Genomic DNA, 10,433 nt, shown 5'->3' with positions numbered 1-10,433 from the left:
CCCCCTCCCCTCCCGGTGTTCCCCCCCCCCCCCCCGGTCCCAGTGTGTCCCCCCGGTACCGGCGATTCCCGCCCCCGTCCCGGTGATTCCTCCCCCCCGGTACCAGTGATTCCCGCCCCCGTCCCGGTGATTCCTCTTCCCCTCCCGGTGTCCCCCCTCCCGGTCCCGGTGATTCCCGCCCCCGTCCCGGTGTACCCCCTCCCGTCCCCGGGCCCGGTGATTCCTCCCCCCGGTACCGGTGTCTCCCGTCCCGGTGATTCCTCCCCCGGTCCCGGTGATTCCACCCCGGTCCCGGTGATGCCCCCCCCAGTCCCTGTCCCGGTGATTTCCCCCCGTCCTGATGTCCCCCCTCCCCGTCCCGGTGCCCGCTCCCGCCGCTCGCCCCTCGCGCTCGCAGCCGACCACGGCCGGGTGACAAAGACCGGGATTTATTCACTTCCCTCCTTCACTGCCCGTAGCCCCGGCGGACGCGCTCCGGCCCCGCAGGGATCCCCCGCTGCCCCCGCGCCAGCGCGGGGCCGGGCCGACGGGGCCGGGAGGCTTTCCATGCAGCTTGTGCAGGGGATGGGGCGGCGTGGAGTGAGGCTCGGTAACGGGGCACGGGGAGGCACAGCAGCACGGAGCAACGGGAACGGGCTTGAGGCACTTGCCAGGAGCCCCCGCAGGTGCGGGCTGGGGCAAGAGGGGAAGAGGCACGGAGGAGCCCGGCCGAGGCAGGCTGGAGGCAAGGCAGAGTGGGCAGGCTCCTCTGCAGCTGGAAAGCAGCTCCCCGGAGGAAAAGGCACAAGCCCAGGGCTGCGGCTGTACTCCCTCCCCTCTGAGCGTGCTCCACTGCCAGCTCCCAGGACAGCGGTGCCCTCGGTCCTTGACCCGGGACTGCTCCCTGAGCAGTCGGGGATGCAGATCTCAACCTGTGAGGCAAAGAGCAGGGTCAGCCCCCGCCAGGCTGGCACCCCCAGGCCCACCGTGCCCCCTGGCTCCCTCACCCGAGAGCCGGTGGCCCAGGCTGGCCATCTTGGCAGGATGCGACATCAACCAGAAGTTGCGCTTGTTCTGCAACTTCTGGAATGGATTTGAGTCTCTCCTCCGCTCCTGCTTCATCTTCTTCATTTTCTTTACCTGTGCGGAGGTAGGAGAGCGCTCAGGTCACGGTGCAGAGGCCCCAGCCTCCTCCCACCCGCCCCAGCCCAGCACCCACCTTTCCTTTGTCAAACTCCTGGTCCCACTCATCAATGACGGTCATGCTTTGGGCCAGTGCTGCGTCCCGAATGGCATCCTGGCTCACGGCCGAAATCTCACCCTGCCAGGTCAGGACTGCAGAGCGCTGAGGTCAGCAGGACCGGGCTGCACCCACCTGCACCCTGGGCCCGAGGCTGGAGCCCCTTGCTGCCCACCCTGTGCCAGCCCCGTGGCTGCACCTGCCCGCTTCCAGGAGCCCCTGCTTTCTCCCAGGAGCAGCCCCTGCCTGCACTGGGGTGGGGGAGCCCAGGCCCTGCAGAGCTGGGGGGCTCTGCCCCCACCCAGAGCTTAGGCAGGGGGCTGCACGGCTGTTTGCCCACCCAGGTGAGCCAGGATTACCTTGTTTGCCGTAAGCCTTGTCCAAGGAATTCTGGAGCAGCTTGTCCACCACGCTGGACTCCTGGTCCTCAGGGGCTGTGCCAGCCCAGCTGCTGGCCACAGGGCTCAGGGCAGCCAGGGAGGGTCTCTCAGGCCCAGGCTGGCTGTCACTGGGACGTGCTGTCACTGCAGAAAGAGGCAGGGTGAGGATGAGCCAGGGGGAGCAAGGACAGCTTCCATGTCCCTCCCTCTCCAAAGTGATCTCATCCCAGGAAACACCATTTGGACAAACCAGGTCCTCATGGCTGAGGGTGTCTGGGCACACAAGTTCCTGTCCTGGGGGTCAAGCGAGGGGCCTGTCCCCTCTTCCTCCTGCAGGGCCCAGGCAAGGGCTCCCGGGCTGTCCCCCAGGAGCAGGCAGGCCTGGGACAGGGCAGCCCTGGCCAGGGGGCAGGACACAGGCACTGCCAGGCAGCACTGGGACCAGCCAGCACTGGGATGGCACAGCAGGGCTCCAAGGGGGCTCCTGGGCAGACAAGCCGCTGGCTTGTCCCTGCCAGGCACCAGACAGGGCCCAGGGTCACACCTGGGGTGGTGGCAGTGGTGGTGGGGACAGTGCTGTCAGCCAGGCTGCCGAGGCTTTCCATCCTCTTGCGTTTGCGGTGCTTGTGCTCTCCAGCCTCCACGCTCTGATGTGTCCCACAGGGCTCTGGCTCAGCTGTCCTGGAGCTGGGGAAGGCAGCAGGGTCAGCTCACACCAGCCAGAGCAGAGCAGGAAAGTGTGAGCTTCCCACGGAGCAACAGGGCACAGAGACACCAGCAGTGCACCCAGGAGAGGTGAACCCAGCACAGCTGGATGCATGCTGAGTGCACCCCACCTGCACAAAGATGACAAGCCCCAGACTCAGGGAGCCTGAGCTGAGGCTCTCACATGCCCCTCGTCCCTCACCTGTCTGAAGACAGCACCCCAGAGCTGCACTCTTCTGTCTGCTTCAAAGGTCTGTCTTTGCTCCTGTTCTTCTTTTTCTTCTTCTTCCTCTTGAGGGGTAAAGCTGGCTCCATGCCCAGGCCAATACTGGGCTCTGGCCCATGTTGCTTTTGCCCACTCTCCATGTCCTGACAGACCTGACCATGGCTGAGACCCTTGTGTGCCACCTCTTTCTCCATGACAGACACAAAGTCCCCTGGAGAGACAATTTTCTTCTTGGGGGGCCTGGAGTCTTTATCAATGAAGTCCTTCTGAGAGGCAATGCCCTCCTTCTTGGGGAGCCTGGAGTCCTCGAAGCCCTCTGGAGCAACAATCCTCTCCTTCTTGGGAGGACTGGAGACTTCATCCACGTCCTTCACAGCCACAGCACATGGGCTCCTGTCCGTGCTACGATGTTTCCTCTTCCGACGCTTCTTTTTGAAGGAACCCTCTGGTTCCTCCTGGGTCTCCCTGCTGCCAGAAAGAAGGCGGTGTGAAGTGTGGGCAGTGGAACCAGGGGTCAGCAGGGAGGCCGGGTGCTGAGCGGGCAAGTTGAGCACGAAGCTGAAGGCAGACTTTTCAGGACTGGGAAGTTCAAGAGCAGATGAGGACAGGCTGAAGGACAGGAAGAGAGGCTGATCCGAAAGCCTGGAAGCCCCTCTCTTCCCCCCTCCTCTGAGGTGCAGAAGCAGAACACCCAACTGCTGCCATCTCGTCCACAAAATGGGAATCAGACACTGCTCTGCCAGCACTCACAGGTCCCACAGCAGACCGGGAGAGTGGGTGCTGCTGCAGCACAAGCTGGTGGTGAAGGCTACAAGGGACACCCAGAACAAGATCCAGACCAGGCTGGTGCCTCCTGATCCCATGGGACATTAGTACAGGGTCAGGGCCTGCAAAGCTCCCTCCCGCTCTGTGCTGAAGTCAGCTCTTCTCAGACCTGGAGCAAGCCCTGCCAGCCCTGGAGACCAGAAAAGCTGGCTGCAAGGCCACGCAGATACCCCGTGCAGCACCCAAGGCTGGCCTCCGTGCCACGTGGGAGCTGGGAGCAATGGCACTGCTTACCTGGACTTGCCCAGAGCTCGGGGAGTGGAGTCAGGATGGGTGCTGGCTGAGGGCGGGGATTGTGCTTGGTGGTCACTCACGCTCACCTTCTGAGAGGGTTTGCCCTGCAGTTATTGACATAAATAAAAACTTGGCTGTCTAACACCAAGGTTTCCATGAGCCAGGAGAAAAAGGGGAGCCCAGAGAAAGGGGAGGAGAACAGACACAGACAGGGGCAGGGAAGTGGGGGGTGGGAGAATCAGAAGTGCGTTCAGTTAGAAAAACAAAGGAAAAAAGGAAGGAGAGAAATTTAAAGACCTGGAACCCCAGCGCACCCTCCTGAGCCCACTCGCTGCCTGTGGAGGAGGCACCCCCACACCCTCCTGCTGTGGCATCACCCCCTGCCACTGGCCCCAGGGACAGGCGACACCAAGAAGGACTGCAGGGACTGGCAGTCACCCCTCTGCCCCAGGCAGGGGGGCAGGAGCCATCCCCTGCATCACTCAGGGATGTGGACAACAGCAAGGCCTGCTCCCACACCCCGACCCAGAGAGGGGGAAGAGCAGCCACCACAGCCTGGGTCGGGAGCTGGGGGGCTCTCCCCACCCACCCCGGGTCAGCAGGTGCCTGGCAGGAGCCCTGTTCAGAAGGCACAAGGTGTCGGCTGGAGCCTCGAAGCTCAGACTCACCTTTTTGGCTGAGAGCTCTGCTTTCCTGGCCAGCAGTGGTGCCGCGGTGCTGCCCAGCGGGGAGGGCTTCACAGGGGCTGTGCCAGAGCTTTTGGGGGCAGCCAGGTCAGAGTCTTTAGGGACAGCCAGCTCGGAGCCAGGGCCAGCAGGGAGGTGGGTGCCAGAGTCCCTTCCCTGAGAGGTGCAGAAGCTGCTGGAATTGCTCTTGGCCCTGTGGGTCTCCTTGGCCAGCTGCCCTACTGGGCTGCCCCAGGAATTCTTCTTCAGGGTCCTGGCCATCGCCCCACAGCCACTGGGCTCCTGGCTGGATTTCAAATGCAGCTTGGATGAGGTAGGTGGCTTCTCACTGTCTGAGCCCTGTGGGGGCAGCCCTGCTTTGGCCCTGCACATGGTGCTGGTGCCATGGAAGCCTGTTCTGGGCATGCCAGGTGTCGGTGGCTTCTTGGGCCTCTGGACGGTGTCACAGCCCAGCAGTGTGGCCTCGTGGGTGGCTTTGTGGGGCAGTTTGGCCGATGGGGTCTGAAAGGGTAGCTTTGACAGAGCAACTCCATTTGTCAGCTTTGATCCCATCCCAGCAGAGCTGCGGGCGACAGGGACTCCAACATCACCCGGGCCTGGCAGCCCCTTCCCCAGCAGCTTGTCTTGTTTCTAGACACGGAGAAAGAGAGAAATTCAGGGAGGAGAGTCAAGCAGCCACAGACGGTGATACCGCCCTCCCCATGCCCAGCCAGGATCCCCGGGTTCAGCAGGATCAGGATCTCTCCTGCACAACACCCTCCCACTCATCCCCCTCCCGGCCTGGCTGCAGCCCCCAGGGGCCGTGGAGCAGCAGCTCCTGGGAGCACCAACCTTCGGGACTCACCGGGCCCATCGCTGGCACACACGGCGTCCCGTTAACCACAGGTTTCTTTGCTGGCTTGGAGTCACTGGCAGGGCAGCTGGGTGGGCTGAAGGCAGCCGAGCCCACGGGCCCTGCTGGGCTCTTCCTGGGGCTGCCCAGCCTGGGGAAGGCAAAGCACATCAGCTGCAGACACACGAGGAAGGGGAGCAGGAGGCTGGAGGAGGTGAGGCGCCACAGCAAACCATGACAGGGGGCTGGACCACTCCCTGCCACCCCTGCCCTGGGCCAGCACACACACGGGGGCCTCGGGGCTGCCTGGCGGGGGTATGGGGCCAGGGGGCACAGGGTGCTCTCCTACCTCAGGTAGAACAGCACATAGGCCTGCTGGTTGAGAACCACCTTGATGTTGCTGGGGTGGACCTCGTGGTCGTTCATTCGATACCACTGCCCATTGCTGGCCTGCAGGAGAACATGGAGCAGGTCAGGCTGTGTCCAAGGGGAACGGGGTCAGGCTCCCTGGGAACCACCTGGCCCGCAGAGCAGCAGGAATAGCACCCATCATCACAGCTCCTCTCCCCAAAACCCACAGATGGCCCAGGGGCAGGCCAGGGAGCTCTGTCAGGGCAGACCTTCATGTTTCCTGCAGCGGAGCACAGTCTGTGCCCCATGTCCAGTGCTCCACACCACCCACCCTGCACCCTGAAGGGACCCAGAAGCACCCACCAGGCCCCAGCCCAGACAGGGTCCCGAGGAAGCATCCCGGGCTCACCTTCACGTAGCAGAAGTAGTGGCCTGCGTTGCAGCTGTACCCAGAGTGCACCAGCACTGCATAGAGTCCGTACGTGATGGGATCACCCTTGGGCTCGGACATGTAAGGCCGGATGTCCAAGAACTCAGGGTATCCCACGTCCTGTGCAAAGAAGATGGCTCAGGAGCTGCCATGGCATTCTTGCTAGAGCAAGAGCAGCTCTGCTGTGCTACAAGTCCCATCTCTGGAGGGAGGGGACACGCTCTCCCCAGGCAGAGACTGTGGCGAGGAAGGTGCCAGGACAAACCCAACGTCCCGCACTGGGAGCAGCGGGGAACGGCCTCAGGACTGCAGCAGGACCACCTCCCGCCCTGCTCGGGGGCAGGACCTCGGGCCAGGACACAGCCCTGGCTGTGGGTCGCTGAGCTCTCACCTTGGTGATTTTCCTTCCACCTGAAGAGCCGCAGCTGCCGAAGCGTTTCAGTGAAATGGTGAGAACGTTGGAGGCTCGGTGGATGGTGAAGCGTTTGCTGGCCGACACCTTCTTCCTGCACCTGCCCAGGAAAGCTCAAGCTACTCAAGCTGTTCCAGCATCCACATGGCTGCCTGCCTGGCCACGCAGCAATGGCAAACCCGATGGGAATGGTGCTGCTGGCACCAGGCACGGCTCCAGACACCTCCCCACGGCCCTGCCTTTGGAGACAAGGCAGCTGAGGAGCAGCAGCCTTCATCACAGGCCCTGCAGCTCACGGTTTAGCCACGCAGCAGGCACAGAAGCCCTCCCACATTGCGGCAGCCTGCCCAGCACACCCGTGGACCCCGTTGTGCCCCAGCAGCCCACACTCACATGCTGCACCTGTAAGCGTTGTCCCCACCCAGCTGCTCTGGCTTCACAAACAGCTCCAAGGCCCGCACGATGTTTGCGGCTCGCTGCAAGGACAGGCTGGAGGTCAGGGCACGTGGGGCCAGCCCACAGCTCAGCCCCACTCCCTGCAGAGGTGCTGGCCCCAGGAGAGCACACAGCACAGGGCTGCAGGCTGCCCCAGAGTCCTGAGCCTGGCCCTGGCACGGCGTGGTGGCTGCTGTGCCCCATGGCACTGCCAGCCTGCACGCAGGGGTCACAGCTCACGTTCAGGCAACAGGCACTGCCCCGTGAGACAGGGAAGGAGAGCAACAGCAGGAGCTGCATCCCTCCTGCCAGCACCTGTCTGCAGGTTAAGGCGCCTCAGAGCAGGAACATCCCCCTCAGGAGCAGAGACCCCCATCCCCAAGCCTGCAGCAGTACCTCGACCTCCAGGGTCACGTCCAAGTAAGGGTCATAGGTATCTGAGACAGTCTTGCACTCCAAGCATTTCACTGCAAAAGAAGAGCCATGAGCACACCCTGGCACAGCACCAGCACCTGCCACACCCCAGCACGGCACAGACTGCTGCAGCGTCCCCCAGTCCAGGTCTGGGCTCTGGGAGTCAGCACCGGGACTGACAGCCTTGCAGGGAGGAGGGCTGGCACGTCCCCCATGCTGGGGAAGCACGAGTTGCCAGACAGCTGGGAACGTGGCTCCTGCTGATGGCACTGAGCTGGGCACCCACAGCTCGGGCCCCACAGGCAGTGGCTTTTCCCATTGCACAGCTGGGGTCGTGACCCGCAGGTGCTGCAGCTGTGGGTAAGTTAAACATGGAAGGCATTTCCCAAAGGGTTTTACTGCCCAGGCCCAGGCCCAGACTGCTGGTACTCACCACGGGACCGCAGGTAACCCCCGAAGATCTGGTGAACCAGAGTTGTGGCCTGGGTCTGGCGATCCAACCTACACAGAGACAGCAGCACAGATCTCACACTGAGCAGCCAGCCCGTCAGACCCCTCGGGACAGCCCCGCTCTGTGTTCTGGCCAGTGGCTGGGCTGTGGAGCCCCAGGGGTGTGGGAAGTCGCAGCCCCTGCCAGACTGCTCTCCCGTGTCTCAGCTGAGGGGTGACACCAGGCTCCAACACACACCTTCCTCTGCAGGAAGCAGAAGCTCCTGGCTGGAGCTCAGAGCAGAGGCAGCGCTTCCCAGGACAAAGGGCCGGGGGGAAGCTGCCCTTGCACAGCCACAGAGCTGGGGCTGAGCTAGCAAGTAGGCCTGCCTCCCTCAGCAAGTGGGATGTGATCCCAGCCCGTAGCAGCCTCAGGATCTGGGGGCAAATGCTGAGGTGGAGGACTCAGCAGAAGGTGAACAACAGCCCAGAGCCCTGTCCCTGAGGGGCAGCGAGCTGGACCCCACACCCGAGGCCCCTGGAGTCAGAACCTCCCCACAATAAGGCTGACCTGGGGCACATGTTCACTCCACAGTCCACTCCCGTGAGTGCAGGGGACCAGCAAGGGAACAGCAAAGAGCAGTGACGGGCCATCAGGCCCCACATACTTGGTGTAGCCATTCAGGCAGGCCTTCTGCATGGCATCGATGGTGTAACGCAGGAACTCGTGCGCATCCTCCTGCCTGCCGAAGCGCAGGTTATGGGAAATCTCTGCAAGAGAGGGAGGACTCAGCACGTGCTGCAACAGATGCCATCCCTCCCTGCCTTCCCTGGGGCAAGGACTCTGGGGTTTGAGTCCCCTCAACCCAAAGCAGACATCAGACTCATGGCACAGAGGAAGCCCCGGGCAGCCCAAGAAGTCTCCAGGCACTCCGAGGCCCCATGAGCCATCTCGGTGGAGCTGCTTGCCAAAACATGCCCCAGCCCCGATAGTTCTGCTCCCCCATTAGGCACGGGGGGGCAGCCCTCCTTACTCTTGAGGTCTCGGATGATGGAGAGTGGCTTTATTGCGTTGCCGCTGTTGGCAAAAGCCTGAATCGTGTGGTTCTGCATAGTGCACATCATGCAGAAGCTTCCGTGGGCACCTGGAGCAGGAGAGACGACACGACGTTGGGGACAAACCCAGCAGAGACGGAGGCAGGACAGGGCATCTCTGGTCCAATACAGCTCAGTTTTCCCTCTGAGCTCAGTGCCGCAGGACATGGGGACCAGCCTGTGCCATCCCAACTGGCACAGCCCATCACAGCAGCAGCCAGGGCAGCACCCCAGATGAGACAGCCTTCACACTGATAGAAAACAGTCCCAGGTATGCACTGGACCAGCACAGAGCTTGGCCCTGAGGGGCACATCCCGACTGTCCCACGGATGGGGCTGCAAGGCCCGTGTGCTCCCTGTGCTGGCAGCTCACAGCAGCGCCTGCCACGCTGCTCTTCTGCACTCCCCACACTCAGGGGCTATTCAGGACCCTCCAGCTGAGCCCCCAGAAAGCCAGCAGGCCCCACTGGGCCCATCTTAGTCCTGGCTACACCCAGCAGAGACAAAGATGCCAAGCTTGGGAACACTGCTATGGACAGGAAAAATGAGCAGGACCCAGGAACAGCCTCTTGACAGAGAAACAGGCAGAAAGGCGCAGGGCAGAGAAGGTGCCTCCTGATATCTGCACTCCCTCACAGAGCCAGGCACAGAGGTGCTGAGCGCAGCACTGTGAGCAGGGCAGGCAGACGCTGCTCGTCCCTCCCAGCCCCCTGAACCGGGCTCGCCACTCACAGGTGCGTCCGTGCTCCCGGGAGAGCAGGTAGTTGGTGAGCGGCGGCGTGTAGGTCAGGCACTGCAGCGCCGAGTTCAGGAAGCAGGTGTTCCCCAGGTTACTCAGCCCGGCGCCCACGCGGTGAACCCGCTCCCACTTCATGGAGAGGCTGTGGGCCGGGAAGAGCACCTTCTGCGGCGCGGGGATGCCGTCACCCGCGGCCCGCGGCGGGGCAGGGCCGTGTCCTGCGGGGAGCAGACCGTCAGCCGGGGGCAGGAGCGCGGCGGGTCCCTTCACCCTCGGCACTCACCGGCGGGGTTCTGCGGCCGCTCCGGAAGGCTGCCGGCGATGCCGAGGGGGCGGCCGACGGCCTCGGCCCCGATGCGCTCGTACTTGCCCCGCAGGCGCTCCAGCTGCCCGGCCAGGCCGCGGCGGGCGGGCGCGAACTCGATGCGCTGCTGCAGCACGGAGCGGGCGGCGGCGGCCAGCGGCCGGCCCGGCTCCGCCGCCTGCCGCCGCCCCGGCTCCAGCGCCTCCCGCAGCTTCTCCGCGATCATCGCCGCGGGCGGCCGGCTCGGCGGGCCCGGCGGCCGCGGCTGCAGAGAGGGCGGAAAAGGGCGGCTGAGCGGGGGGCACCGGCCCGGCAAGGCCGCTCCCGCTGCGCTCCGGCTCTCGGAGCGGCCGGCCGCCGCCACGGCCCCCTCGGCGGGTCCCTCGGCCGCCGCGGGCACCGCCGAGCCCCCGCCGCCACCGCCACCCCGAGCGCCGCCGCCGCCGCGCGGTCTCGGCCCGGCCGCCGCCATGCGCGGCCCGCCCGGGCCCGGCGCTCCGCTCCCCGCGGGCGGCCCCGCCGGCAGGGCCGAGCAGCGCGGCGGGACGGGGGCGCAGGCCCCGGCGGCCCCGGGCCCGTCCCGCCCGGCCCCGGCCGCGCTCACCATCCGGGTCCCGCCGCACGCACGTGTCGCCGCTCCGCCGCTCGCCCGCCCCGGCACAAACTCCTTCCGCGCCGGCCCCGCGGGGCGGCCCCGCTCCGCTCCGCCTGCGCGCC

The 10,433-nt window shown here is 64.7% G+C and overlaps 1 protein-coding gene across 2 annotated transcripts; it reads right to left on the bottom strand.

Annotated features, from left to right (window-relative positions):
- Nucleotides 1–302: 302 nt before the first annotated feature.
- USP36 (ubiquitin specific peptidase 36) lies at nucleotides 303–10,375 on the bottom strand. Of its 2 annotated transcripts, none has more exons than XM_038156989.1 (20): nucleotides 10,321–10,375; nucleotides 9,696–9,981; nucleotides 9,406–9,630; nucleotides 8,613–8,723; nucleotides 8,247–8,349; nucleotides 7,583–7,650; nucleotides 7,132–7,202; nucleotides 6,694–6,776; nucleotides 6,280–6,400; nucleotides 5,868–6,008; nucleotides 5,457–5,557; nucleotides 5,120–5,258; nucleotides 4,258–4,905; nucleotides 3,590–3,693; nucleotides 2,507–3,139; nucleotides 2,144–2,286; nucleotides 1,579–1,743; nucleotides 1,199–1,314; nucleotides 987–1,119; nucleotides 303–911 (listed from the first exon to the last, which is right to left on the bottom strand). In XM_038156989.1, the coding sequence occupies exons 1-20, from the start codon at nucleotides 10,321–10,323 to the stop codon at nucleotides 907–909; spliced, it is 3,399 nt and encodes a 1,132-aa protein (XP_038012917.1). In that variant the 5' UTR covers nucleotides 10,324–10,375; the 3' UTR covers nucleotides 303–906. The 2 variants fall into 2 exon arrangements, with proteins under 2 accessions (XP_038012917.1, XP_038012918.1); XM_038156990.1 differs by having other exon boundaries at nucleotides 304–911; nucleotides 2,507–2,998.
- Nucleotides 10,376–10,433: the final 58 nt, after the last annotated feature.

Source organism: Motacilla alba, chromosome 18 (genome assembly GCF_015832195.1).
Source record: "Motacilla alba alba isolate MOTALB_02 chromosome 18, Motacilla_alba_V1.0_pri, whole genome shotgun sequence".
NCBI classification, from domain to species: Eukaryota; Metazoa; Chordata; class Aves; order Passeriformes; family Motacillidae; genus Motacilla; species Motacilla alba.
The sequence above is the reverse complement of the archived record's forward strand: the minus strand, read 5'-3'. Positions and strand labels throughout refer to the sequence as shown.